General features: G+C 37.9%; 1 protein-coding gene across 8 annotated transcripts in view; it reads right to left on the reverse strand.

Annotated features, from left to right (window-relative positions):
• The window catches only part of TUB (tubby bipartite transcription factor), a 175789-nt gene that overhangs the window by 50247 nt on the left and 111355 nt on the right, over positions 1 to 14187 (reverse strand). For 4 of the 8 annotated variants that reach the window (XM_027651326.1, XM_027651329.1, XM_027651327.1 and 1 more), the window contains exon 4: positions 4922 to 5059. The exons of 2 other annotated variants lie outside the window; for them this stretch is intronic. In XM_027651326.1, the coding sequence (XP_027507127.1) occupies positions 4922 to 5059 (138 nt within the window). The remainder of the gene's footprint in view (positions 1 to 4921; positions 5060 to 14187) is intronic. 2 more of the 8 variants (XM_027651328.1, XM_027651332.1) reach the window with 1 other exon arrangement.

Consider the following 14187-nt stretch of genomic DNA (forward strand, 5'->3'; position numbering starts at 1 on the left):
TATTTTTTAAGCCATTTCTCAGCATATTCCTGTTCTCATAGTGCATCCACTGATAGGGATTTAAGCAACTGCAAAATCACAAAGGGATTTGTTTAGAAGGAAAGGGAGCATGTAGAATTTTTTTCCAAAAGGACCTCTAGAGAGCTTCTGTCAAAAGAAGGACTATTGCTAACACCAGATCAGGTCACTAAAAGAAAGTGCTTCAGCACCAAGCTCTACATTCACTCTGATGAAATCTAGAAAACAATAGCAGGAACTGTACATTCATAAATCTTTATCCTGAGGAGGTCAAAATTATTTCTTCACAATCAAGTTCATGTGTCACCAAAGCACAACCTGAAAGGTTTGTCAGATCTAGAAATAACAGGACTTTTCTGGGTGGAAACTCATTCATTGTTCCTCCTACCCTTTCTCTTTACAGGGAAGGCGAGATAAATCTGCTCTACACGAGCTTCCCTACCCCCATCAGAGAGGAAGTGTTACAGTGAGAAATGATGTCTCTTATTCAACAAAAACTGCTGCTTTCTTAGCCAGCCAGTGTTAATGTAGCTGCTTGTTACATATAAAAATGGGGCAGGATGCACAAATCAAAACAGTCAGACAGGCGTGAAAGAGAGAGAAGAAACACGGAAGAAACAAACCAAATCAAAACATGAAATAGCCATCCTGGCAGGAAAAGAGCTGAGTGTAAGAGCAGCTCGCCTGCTTCCTGACTCTCATAAAGTCAGCAGGAAATACCAGTGTACTATATACATTTAATGTACGACATAAAAGAAAATTTTCTGGGAAGGTATTGTTTATTTCAATGTTTTAAATGCATCTGGATTCCTGATTTCACTGACAAAAAAAAAAAAAAAAAAAATCTTCATTTATATTTTCCATGGCAGTTCAGAGCAGGGTTTTCCTAGAATGTAGTTACACGCTCCGAGTGCCAGAGCGCTATTCAAAAAAACCCAAAATCAAACAACCAACAACAACTTTTCACAGAATGATTCCTGAATTTTCATACCAGACTTCACTTTGTATTAACTCCCGGTTTTGCAGGGTTTTCTGGGGTTTTTTAAAGGCTCCATTTTATCTTCCTGATTTACCCCATTCATAGCAAAAAAAACCAGTTTATCCTGTATATTTATTAACTTCTTCACAAACCTATATCAGCAGAAAAAACGCACCAAACAACAAAACCCACACCGCTGAGTACTTGTAATACTTTCAGGAATCTCCATTTTTAAGGAATCATCAAGGTATTTTGATAGCTAAAGATGCTCTGGTTTGGTATTTGTAATACTATGTAGGGTGCATAATTTCCATAGGTTCCTGCTGCAAATACTTTCACTAGTTTGCATTATTTTTCTGTTGAACCACCAAGTGATACTGTACACTGGGTTCACTAATATCCTTAATCACCCCTTACTAGTGTTACAAATCAAATCAGAATTTGATCTGCTATCTGCATTGCAAAGACAACCATTTTACATATGTTTGTTACATTTTGAGGTTTTTCCCTATACTGAATATTATGTCAAATCACAAATGGGAGACCAAAGCTTTCAAAAATATCAATTTAATGCACTAAGCTACTACAAAATGTCATCAATTTACTGCATTTGCAGGCTCTGCCTGACAAAAATTATGGTTCTTTTTTAAAAATAGGCACAGTGTATACGGCATACTGCCATTAAGAAATACCAGTAATAATCAGATTTAGAAAAAAATTGCTGAATACCATGCTACCCATCACAGAATTACAAAATGCACTGCCATGAGAAGTTAGCCACATTTTTCTTGCCTTATGTCAGTGTAATCTCACTAAACTTGATATTTCTCTCACATTTGTCTTTAGCACATTGTTCTGATCATAGTTTCATCATTCTTCAAGCCACTTAAAAAGCATTACACATCTAAGATCAGAGTACAGTCATTACTCTACAGCTTCAACATCTATTCATGTATAATTCAACAACTTTTTCTCTCAATTAGCTTCTTATTCTTAGGATCTGGTCTAAATGTTCTTTTTTCTTAAAACACAAAGAACTTGGCTATGCTTAGAAGGGCAATATTCACTACAGCTAAATATTAACAGAAACCTTTAAAATGTTATTTTAGCATGTAAAGTGAATTCACCCCTCAGCATTTGTCCTGCTTGTTTACAGGACATACAAAGGTTACAGTCAGAGCGGAGACAAACCTGAAGCAACTGCAAAGCTATAAGCAGAACCTAAAATTTCCCAAGATTTGGTCTAATTACCAATGAACTCCCTCCAACAAAATCTCTTGTGCCAAAAAATGGCATAAATCCACTTACCCTTCATCCATTTTCATTAGTTAGAGCTGAAGTTATCAGCAAATCCATTCAATACTATTATAAAATCTATTCTTAAAATTCACATTTAAAAGTAACTCAAAAATTCAATACAAGTTCCTCTATAGGGTTCTGTTACCACTTGCATTTTCTTCAATCCCAAGTAGAAAATCAGCTATGTCTGCAGTGGACTTATCAGTGAAATCCAACCGGAATTTTTAAGATGCATTTGGTTTTACTTCTTCATCCAATAAAAAAATATTTTGGAGCTTTGATAAGAATGAAAGACTGGAAATCCAGTTATAATCCTCCGCAAACACTCCAAGTTTACAACACTGGCAGAGGTAAACCAGGTATTATTCCAAGGGTGACATGATGCATGAATGAACAGTAAAACACCAGTGTAGGGAAAAAGTAGATGAGTTGGATGAGAAGGTGTTATGTGCATGCTCTGAACGTAATTTAAGTGACTTACATGTGTTACTAATCATCAACATAAAATTCAGGAGAGGAGATACTCAACACTTCCTTTAGTATAATTAATGAATAACGCCTCCACTCTCAGGAAGCATACATAAGATGCAACTGATGGGCAAATGCTGGAGGCCAGGGAAGGGCACACATAGCATAATGGGATGAGCAATAAGAATTGCAGCAGAAGCTGCATTTCTAGGTTTCTAGAGCTAACAATATTAGTTTCCAACACGTAGAGCAGTATCAGCAAGCAAAAGTTCTCAGCCTACATAAAGTGACATTACTTTTACTGACACAACTTGCTTTTATTAATATATGCTAACATTTGCCTGGTTGTGGAATCTTTCAGAAAATGAATAAAAATATTATTGGCATGTGAGAAAAATACCAAGTGTTACCTGCTGTGAGATAATGGAAAACTGTGCAGCTCCTTCACAGTAAACACACTCTGCTTGTGGGCCAACTCACCTCCATCTGGCGGAGCTGCCCAACAAATACAGCCCCAGACACACATCACTGGGCTCTGCAGAACAACCCAGTGAGTGTTCCTTGCTATGTGCCTCACTAGGCCTTGGAATATTTTAGCCAAGAGTTCATAAGAAAACTACCCAGAACACATATGTCTGTATACAGACGGGTGGTCCTATACAAGGCAAATCTGTCACATCAAACCTGCTGTAACTACCAGCACAGTACCTTCAGTTATGAACACAGCACAGACACAGACACTCCATAAGGGCAAAACAGACATTATATGAGATGAAACAGAGCCTCAAGGCTATGCCATAACCATGATTTAAGTATTAGCTTGCATAATGCTCCTTTACAGCCTAAAACAGGTTTTCTGTTAAAACAGTAAAAGAAATTTTACTCTTGAGCAAGACGTACTTCAAAATAAAATTTGGCATTTGTATTACTATGCTGGAATGTCATTACCTTTTACATTAAAATGGGAAACATTAGCTCTCTGTTCCATTTATTTTGCCAACAGTTTTTACATTCAGTTAATTTTACCTTTGACTTTTCCTTATTATTTTAAGCCCAGGTACTGGCACACACCATCTTTTTTCAAATATATGAATAAAGTCTTTAGCTCAGGGCCAGACTCTAAAGCCTGTCTAACCTAGGGCTTTCCTTGCAGCCAGAGGGACTACAGACAGAGAGATATTGTAGATTCAGATCTCAAGAATTAAGCTGCAATATGTAAAGGATTTCACTAAGGTAGGCTCAAGTCCTGTAAAATCCCTATAGATAAGCCCCAATACTCTGACCTCAGTAATTAACCTTATTAGTCACTGCTATCTTTAAACAGACTTGTCAAGGATATACACTAAGCAACAATGGAGACACTGTTGGACATGCACAACACCAGAATACAGGGCAGGATACTGTTACAGTGGCTTTATTCAAGAACTGCAAATTATTGGAAAGTTATTTCATTTCATTAGTCAGTCACCACCAAATAAAAAGTAACTGAATGCGGCATAACAACCTCTCTCTCTTTGTGAGTGTGCATATATATACATAAAATTTGAATACCAGTAGCCTTTTGTAACTACCAATAGTGTATTTTTTATTTTACCTAATCATACACAAAATCATTGCAGAAAAATGTTCATAAAAACACCTCAGGAGGGATAGAGTAACACTCAAGTAACAACTTGAAAAACCCCTTTGAGGCTGTTATCTCAATTTTGCTGAATTGATTTTCAAAATGTCCACTTAAACTCTAATTTGCAAGAGTATGGACAGAAGTGGTTGCAATTTAAGGCTGTTCCTCTGAATTACATTACTTGCAGATAATCTAAAAAACCACACTGTTGTAAGATGGTTCTAATTTCTTTAACAACTCCTTTAACAACGAAAACACCAGCATCCTTCCATCAGTACTTTCTTCCTCCTCTGCAATTTGAACAAACACTGTCCTTCGGAAAAGACTGCATTTACAAACTTTAGTCCTTCACTCCCAGGTTGTACATGCCCAGAAAAGACCAAGTCACACACATTTTCCCATCTCATAAAAATTTCATGAACTTACTTTTAGACAATTTTCAGATTTTCAAAGAAATGAAAAGAAAAAAAAGAGAGAGAATTGACTGTAAAAGAATTAATTTAACATCTGATATTCAGCTGCATGCAGCTAACCTTTGTGTTTCCCTTTTTTCTCCTTTCTGGTGCTGCTAGTCTGACAGCTTGCAGCTGCTCCCTTGGTTTTTTTAGTTGGTTTCGGAGCTTGGGCGTCCACTACCACCTTTACATCTTCCTGTTCGGCCTCCTGCACTGCTTCAGAGATTCAGGGTACCCCACCAAAGAGAAAAAACAGAGAGAAGAGAGAAACAAAGAGAAAGAGAGACAAGAAAGAAAGATTTGAGAACTCTGTGAAGGCATAAAAGAGAAAGCAGACATAGCAGAGTTTGGTATTTCAGACAATTCATGCAGTGAGGAAAGTCAAATAAACCAGAATTTGCAAAGCTACACTAAAAACCTGAAAGTGTTAAGTTAGTTGGGATATATTTCCTCATTTTCTTCCCTCCTCCCAGTAACATATCAACTCCTAACTTTCAGGCTAAAAGTGACATCAGAATATTAATGTGTTGCTGAGCTATTGTAGGAAGCACTTTTCCTCACAGTAAAGCTCTGCCAGGCTGATCATCAAGTGGCAGCATGAAGGCAGAAAAATTTTATTTAGACTTTGTAGCATGTATGCTTAGAGTTACATCCTAACTCTGTAAACAAGGAATCCTCTGCAGGTTACCTTCAGAACATATCTCGCACAATTGTGTAACACAGCATGATGAGTAGATTGGCCATACATTTTAGAGTAAAACTATATCCAAGCTGAATTTAAAAACTCTTCCTACTTTGTAACATACACAAATTAATTCCTTAGAAGTCTCTACATAACGTGCATGGCATAAACTGTGAATGTCACATAATTCATGCAATGCTAGTTGTTTTCAAAGTAAAAAGAGGCTTTATCATTTTCCTAAAAGCATGACACACTTTGAGGTCAATATTTGCATCCATGAAAATAACACACACCATAACTCTTTTTTCTAGCCAGGCCAAGCCTTGAAGTTAAATAAATAGCACAACTACTTTTGTGAAATACATAGAGGCATCTTTAAACTTCACATGCCAAACTGTAGGTGGGCACTAAGACATTTTCAGGTTGGCTGCTAGTCACTGTTAAGGGCTAAGCCCCACTGGCTTCATGTGGTGACTGCTGTTTAACTCCCTGGCATTTGGACCTCCCACCCTTTTTTTTTCCCAAAACTAAAGTGCTTTCTTTAAAAGGATAAAAAAAAAAAAAAACCCTTACTGGAAAGAACTGGTTGCCCCTAAAATTACTTCAAAAAAATCCTGACAACCTTCATAACCCCCCAAAAGACTAGATGATTCCCAATGACGTGTGGACTGCCACTAATCTCTCTTTGAAGAGGAAAATCCTCCCTAGGCTTCTGGTCTGTGAAGCAACTCTCCTCTTCACCAAATCCTTCATGTGCATGAATAGCAACTGAAGCACCAAAGAGATTCTCAGAGGAGAAAGATGAGACGGATTTAGTCATGTCTGTGTAGACTGTAGCTCACAAACCCACAGCCACCCTCCTCAGCACAGCAATCTGTTATGAATAGCATTACATTCACAACACAAGGAGCACCTGAGGCACTCAATAAACACATGCTCCTTTTCTCATTATGCAGAGGAAGAGTTCAAGTTTTGTAGAGAATATACATTAAATTAGTAGAGGAGTGATTAAAAGCCCAGAGAAACAGCTTGTCACTGCCCAGCTTCTCATTCCTGTCTATCATTTACTAATCACAGGACTGCAGTCCCTTGGCTGAGTGTAAAGGAGCACTGGAAATGAGTAAGACAATCAAAGGAGTGCACAGGATGCCAAGGGAAAATGGTACATAAAAGACAGTACATTGGGTCCTATTTCCACAGGCATGGTGGCCTCAGACTAAGCAGGGAACCAGAGTCCCCACTCCTCAGTCTTTAAATAGGTGTGATTTGCCTACCCAGCATCTATGCTATATTTGTAGCTCAGCCTCTCTTTAAAACTAGGCTGTGTTCTTTTGTTTTGAAGATAATAATCCATGTTATAATTAAATTCAGTACTTTAAAAATAACCTATATTAAATGGCCAGACTGTTCTCTAAACCATTTTAAATCTGGGCACATTCATTCACTCAGAAGAAGGATCATTTACTTGGTCCAAAGCAATGATTAATCAGCAAAGGATGAAACTTTCTGACATTGTTGATTCCAAAGTTAAAGACTTATCCTCACTGTCTTGCTAACCATCCTTTGATCTAATAAGTAAAAGCCTGAAGTTTTTTGAATTACTTTTGTCTTATAATTTTTAGCAAGAGACTAACAATATCTGATGATAAGTAGAGCGAGGGAGCTCCAAAGGACAGAGAAGGAAGTATTTCCAGTGCTTTACTCTGTAAGGCAGAGAACAGGATTTCAGTCCAGTAGCCATTTTGAGCATATACCTACACTGCTGTCTCTGGTAAACAGACACAAGTGATGGAGGCTGCAAAATAACATTTAGACCATAAACTTGAAGATACTGCAGCTGGGTTCATGAAAGGGATTGGCACAGAATGTCCTGTTTCTAAAGGATGCATTTCTAAGCATTGCCATTACATTTAAATGTAATACTAAATCCAAATCTGATCCCAACACACCATCTTCACGACAAAACCATCTTATTCTTAGCTATTAGCTATTTAGTAAATAGTAGACCTCAGCTAAGGCTGATACACTCACTCATGTTTTCTCTTGTGTTATCTCTCTAGATACCAAATAAAGCATTTAGTTTGCTTTCTGGATCAATTCAGTTCAGGACAGCCTGAGTTCCAGGAAAGTTGGTTATATACTTGCATTTAGGCACAGGGAAAACAGTGCTCTCCCCTGCCCACAAGTGCCAACCTCCCCAGACATCTCATGTGTAAGTGCTGCCCACTGCAGTGTGGTGGGAAGGAGAGGTTTTTGCAGCACAGCAGTTCCTGACAGCAGGCCAGCCAGGACTTGGATCCTTGCAGAGGAGTGGGCAACAGGCTATTTTCGAAGTCTGCTGACCCACCTATGCTGTGAACCTACCCTGCTCAGTGGGTCCAAAGGCTTAGATGTGGAGCAAAGTAAAAATACTGCTTTCCTTTTCCAGAGCTTTCTCCTGCCCTGGAGAGCTGGAAGCATGACCATTTCTAAACCCCTCTGTGCTCACTCTGCAGCTGGTCATTAGCATGTGGAGCTTTGAACTTCTCAAACCAGCACTTCTAGTCTGTCTTTGTGGAGTTGAAGCAATTCACAGAGCCAATGTTTATCCCCAACTATGTTGTCAAGGGACCAAATGTCTTCCCCTCTGCCCTTTAGTACATCTTTGGATCACTAAGTAACAGTATGACAAGAATTTCCCTTCTCAGCAGGATGGGAACATTGATGTAAACTCTAACCTGCATTCTCCATGGGCTCTAGATAGCCCCATAAACCAATTTACAGTTCCCTGCAAGAAAGCCTAAATAAGGAAAATGAGATAAACTGGCCTCCCTAGATAATATTCACCCATACAACAATATGATTATGCCCTTAGCTGAATGTTGAAAAGTTGAAACAATGATAGGCAGTGCCAAAGGATAAATAAAGAACCTTAAATGCAGCTATTTGGAGATGAAGTTTCAAAGACTGTCACTCAAAAATGCATTAATTTCAGTACAAATAGAAATTTAGGCAGCTTTAAAACTACCTATTGACAGTTATCTTAAACAATAAGAGACTACATTTGAAAATCTAGTCCGATATTCCATATGTCTCACCCCAGATTATTAAAATCTCAAAAAAACCAGAGATTTTCCTTTTCTATAAGAATTATTTGTTTGTACCAGAGTTTGCATTTAGACAAGAAAAAAATGGAAGAGCAAGTGCTGTAGTGAGTCAGTATTCCAAACAGAAAAATCCACTGGACTCTCAGATCTGATGTTTCATTCTCATTTGAACTTACAAATTGTAAGAAATAGTTTTGAGATAAATGCCAAGCTTACAAATAAAACTACGACATGATTTTTAATTTCAGTGTTATTCATCCACATTCATTAAATGAAGTACTGACTACTGCCCTCCATACAGTATTAGAGAAAAAAAATACTTGTGGATAGACAGAAAGGAGCACAGATTGGGATATTAATTCAGGATCTGAGATGAAAAGAAAAGAGGACTGAACAACACAGTTTATTAATAATAGTCTATTAACATAATACAAGGTGAGTTTAGAAGGGCTTCCTCAAAGCAGAGAAGTGCAGTGTCCCAGCTTTGCCTTGCATCACCAATACCCTAAGTGCTAAAAGGGGAAAAAAGAAGCCTCTCCATGAGCCTGTTCTGTGTTGGACAACACTGCATGTTACAGGAATAAAGCTACAACACACAATCAAATAAAAGGATGCAATTTGTAAGCACATGAGTAAACTATGATGCAGACAACTCAATATTTTTTTCAATTCTATAAGTTATCCACACATATTTATATGAGTAAACGAAAAGGAAAAACATGTCTTTTCATCTGGCCTTCACAATGAGAAGTTCACACAGGAAATTAGTTTCAAAGTAGCATGAATGAAAATGTAGATTTTTTTTTTCCATTTGCATGACCATTTTTCTTGATGAGTTCTTGCACATTCATGATCTTAGAAGAAAAAAAAAATCTATTAATCATAACTTACAAATCTCTATCACATAAAAATGACAAGTGCTAAAAAAAAGTGGTTTTGATCAGTGCATTATGTGAAGAATAAGTAACTGAAAAATCACAAAAAGAAAAAAAAATATAAAACTGTGCAGTCTGTCTGGAAAACACCTTAAGCAGAAAGAGGCTGAACCAGACAATGAGGTATGTGAGACAAATCACTGGCTCTACTGCATAAGGCAGATACTCATTCTATTTACACACGCCCTCTCAACAGTAAAAGTGAAACCCAGAATAAGTACCATGCAATGAAAGATAAACTACAGTTCAGTCAGGGTGTACCTTAACAAATCAATGAAAATTGGTAGTCCTTTTCTTACTGTTGCCTGAGATGCTCTTGTGTATTACTGTAAGAATGGCTTGCTGTTTTACTTTGTAAAATTCTAGCCTTAGTCAATGCTGCTGCTTATTTGGGCTGTCGTTCATTATTACTTTATTTAATCAACTTAGATTCTGAACTGGTCTAGTATTTCTATAATCATCTAAAAGACACTGGATTCTACTAGAAATATTCTGAAGATGAGCAAATCCACTATATTCTACAATGCAACAAAATATTTTTATACAGTTTTACACAGACAAAAATCATTAAATACAAGGGCCTGAATTAGGGTAAGAACTTTGCTGTGTTAGTTACTATTTAATCTAATGCCAAGATTTGATTTCTGCCTCAAAATGCTTATAAACAAAGCCATTATTCTTGCAGCTAGTAAGTTAGAGTCAGATTTCAGATTCCCAAAACCTTATATTGCCTATAAATTCCCTACAGCTCCCTGCAGTTTATGCCTTTAACACTGATGTGTTGACCAGGCTGATGTTAAAAAGGTGAAAATACTCATAAGTGAAATTGAATGTGAATGGGCTCTGAAAAAAAGGAACCAGTGTACATCAGAACCTGGTGGTGCTTAAGGACATTATTAAAAGTTCATTGGTTTAAGAGTTCCCCAGAAAGAACAAAGGAAGGAATGAAATAAAAGATTCTTCTTAGCTTCCATGTATCTGCTGCCTGATCCTGGGGAGAGGGAAAGGAAACAAAGCATGTGAAATGGAGACTTTGACAGCAATGAATTACACTCTGGGAAAGGAGACAACTTATAAGGAAAGCTAAAATTATCCATGAAAAATCTATGCCAGGAAGATTAAAGACAGTCAGAAATTATATAATTATTTTGCGTATTAGGGCCTTGAGGGCACAACCAGGTTTTAATTGCCCTGACAGGCCTTGCTGGGGGCTTTCACTGGACCATAGGCTGGACCATAGGCTTTATTTCACCTCAGCCTGAAGCTATGCTGTAGGTGTGCTGCCTCCCAGCTGTGTCTCCTGGGAGGATCCTGGCACTGTAGGGAATTCAGCTGCGTCACAGACCAGTATGTATGCTGCAGCATCTCCTTTCCATCCTGACTGGCACCGCGGAGGGCCCTGGCCCTGGTTCATCCCTTGCCATATCTGGGACTGCTGAGAATCCTGTTGGCAGTGCCCAGCTCTGCCTGCCATGTTCCAAGCCTTTGGGATGGTGCTCTGCCTGCAAGGGCATTGTCAGTGCTGGGGTCACCTCCTGGCCCCTCCTGCTGCCAGACACTGAGATTGCCCCACGACTAAAAATAACAGCTACATGTGAAGTAGTAACTGAAAGTGAAAATGCTTTCAGTGGAACTTTAAAACAAAGAGAAGGGAGATGTTTTCAAGAAATTTTAGGCAATGGCCTCTTAACTTCCTTCTACAATCATTCAGGAGCAAGAAAACAAAAAAGACCTCTGAAACACTTGCTACCCACTGCTCCCCGATCCTCGTTGCTGGGTTAGTTTGTTTATTTTGGAAAAGCACTAATGCAGTAAGGACTGCTGACAAACCAAAAAGATGCTTTAAAAGATTAAGGTGAAGAGACTGCAGCTGAAATAAAGATTTCAGAATATATGCTTATTGGAAGTTAAGTATTTTGCCCACATGATGCTTGGAGTACTGCCTGATCTCTCAGTATTAATAGCCCTTTGCACAGAACATTCCTTGCTATCTTCAAAAAATAAACTAATACCTTCTCATCTCAAGGTCAGTGGAAAACAAGGATAGCAAGACACTGATTTGATGAACACGCAAATATGTGATTTTTTTAAATGAATAGGTAACTGATGTCATCTTTTAAAGTTGACAGCTTGATACTAATCAGAACTCTCCCTCATCATTCATGGTAAATAAGCAGAATGACACATCAAATTTAACAATCCAGAGCCATAACTTTTCATCAGAAGTCTGTTCAACACACCAACACAACCATTACATCTAGATGTGCTGCCAAATGTCAAAGGAGGAAAGTAAGAAAGTAATTTTGCCTTTTTACACATGGTTAATCTAAATCTCTAAATTGGAAGTTGCCATGAAAATTACTCTGAGAGTATCTAATTGAAAACATTTTTAATTTCAACTCTTTAAAAAAAAAAAAAAGCCACAGCTGCAACAAAGTATGGTAATATTAATGAAAGCATATCTGGCACTCATTCAAATCTCTGCCTTCCTCAGTGCTGTGAAAAGAAAAATCACTCCCCAATGGAAATTCACCATTTTCACAGAAGTAAAATTACTCTTCTCTGTAAAAATGAGCTTTCATCATTTGCATTAAATGTAATTAAATAATGTAATTAAATTGTTGCAGTAACTAGTGTATCTCTGCATGCTATTTGGCTCCAGGAATGCTCAGTACATATTTGAAATCCAGATTGAAAAGAACTGTATTCATAGCAGAATTCTGCAATGTCAAATAAGGCTAACATGTTTGTTTAGGTTTTAAACAAATTTCACAAAGTAAGAGGAGTAGAGATACATGAAAACAAGTAAACAGATGTAATTGTGACATATTACAGAATGGGAAGCAAAATATTTAAAAATGTTTAAACAAACAGGTAGCAATATGTCCTTATGAAGGACACTGAATCAAAAATAAATCACAACATAAGAAAGAGAAGACAAAACAATCTGTAAGTGATCTCTCCTACAAAGAGGGATAAAATTTCTTCTAGTGAATCAATGCCTTTGTTGATTTTTAGACAGAATTTAAACTTAATAGCAATACAAAATGTTGTTACTGATTCTTTCTTTGCTATATATAATGATGAAATAGCGATTAAGATGTGTTTGGTACTGCAAGAGAGAGAGGCCTTATTTGTAATAGCAATAACTAGAGCCAAACATCATGGAAGTCAATGGAAGGATACCTATTGCTTGAAATGGCAGGCAGGTAATTTAGAGCCCAACCTACAAGTGTACCTACCTGGTCTACAGATGCTGACAGGCAAGCACTGTGTTACCACTGGTACTACTCCAGTTCAAACTAACCCCTTACGGAGTGGAGTGCCAAGGATGCTTTATCCTGAGTTGGTCTGTTCAACTTTAATTCATGCCAGTTTCCACAGATATCTTTTATTGGTTAATTAGGCATTATGCCAACAACCAAAGGGTTTAAAAAAGATACATGTGAGTCATTTGCAAGCTACAGTATCTGAAAACTTCTACCTGTAGGTGAAATATGGGCAGGAACTGAGAAGAAAGTTTTTGTCTGGAGAATTGTGCATGGTGCATTCTGCAGTCGCTTCCTCGCTGGAAGGGCACCCATCTCCTTAAAGTCTCACAGCACCCAGAAGAATTGCTAGTAACACTTGGAAGGGAACAGAAACACCCTTTTATCCTATCAATGTGTCACTTCTGTGCCTTGAGGTTATTTAAGAAAAAATTACAGTGATTCTGGCAACTTTCCTCCTTACTGTGTGGAGGCATACTTTCAGCAGAGTTATTTTGTTAGTTATTAGACTATCAAAAAAGAAACTCAAAAAAGCCCTGCACCTATTCAGTTTCACCCTGAATGAAACCATCTTCAATCCTGAGCAAGTGTAGGAAAGCCATGTCTGTACATGTGGAAGGAAGCCACGTTCTCTTAGTGAGCTGCCCCAACCAAGCTCACTCACAGTCCTTAATTAACACCCCTCCATCCTATTGCATCTCAGATCTATTTGCACTTCTCTTCTTTCAAGCTAGAGGAAGCAACAAAACATGTAGCCAGAGGACTAGCAGCAATCACCCTGCAGAGATTCAAAAGCAGCCAACGGCTCCTTCATACAGATAAACTTAGCTTAACTAGTGAAATATGCTGTTCCAGTATATCTGCCCACAAGTAGCTCAGCAGGCTGATGTTCTATTCCAGAACAAAAATTACTGGCTTTTTACTCCACACTCTGATAATTATTCTGGAATTTAATGAGGTTTTATTCCAGAGTAGAGTTGCCCATCAGGGAACCATTGCAGCACAGATAACTGCATCAGAATAAGCTGTGGCAGTGTATGAAAGAGAATTTCCCAGTGCAGAAAGCCCAGTATCTCAGAATCCCTGAGATGTTATCTCTGACCTACTTTGCTCAAAGTACCATAGAGATATCTCCACACAGGCATCCAATTATTTGTTGAAATCAACAAGTACTTTTGTGCTACACAGAATTAGTACAAGCTAAAAAAGAGAGTAGAGCAGGATGATAGGTGGAAAGAAGTGTTCTTTCTGTAGCATTTGCAGCACAGGAATTGATTTCACAAACATGCTCATCCAAGCAATGTAGTTCATTCAGCAGACCATCAACTCCCATCAAAGAGTCATTCTTAACTCAAAATCAGCATGCCCATAA

The sequence above is a fragment of the Corapipo altera genome, unplaced genomic scaffold, assembly GCF_003945725.1.
Source record: "Corapipo altera isolate COAL_440 unplaced genomic scaffold, ASM394572v1 78, whole genome shotgun sequence".
Lineage (NCBI taxonomy): Eukaryota > Metazoa > Chordata > Aves > Passeriformes > Pipridae > Corapipo > Corapipo altera.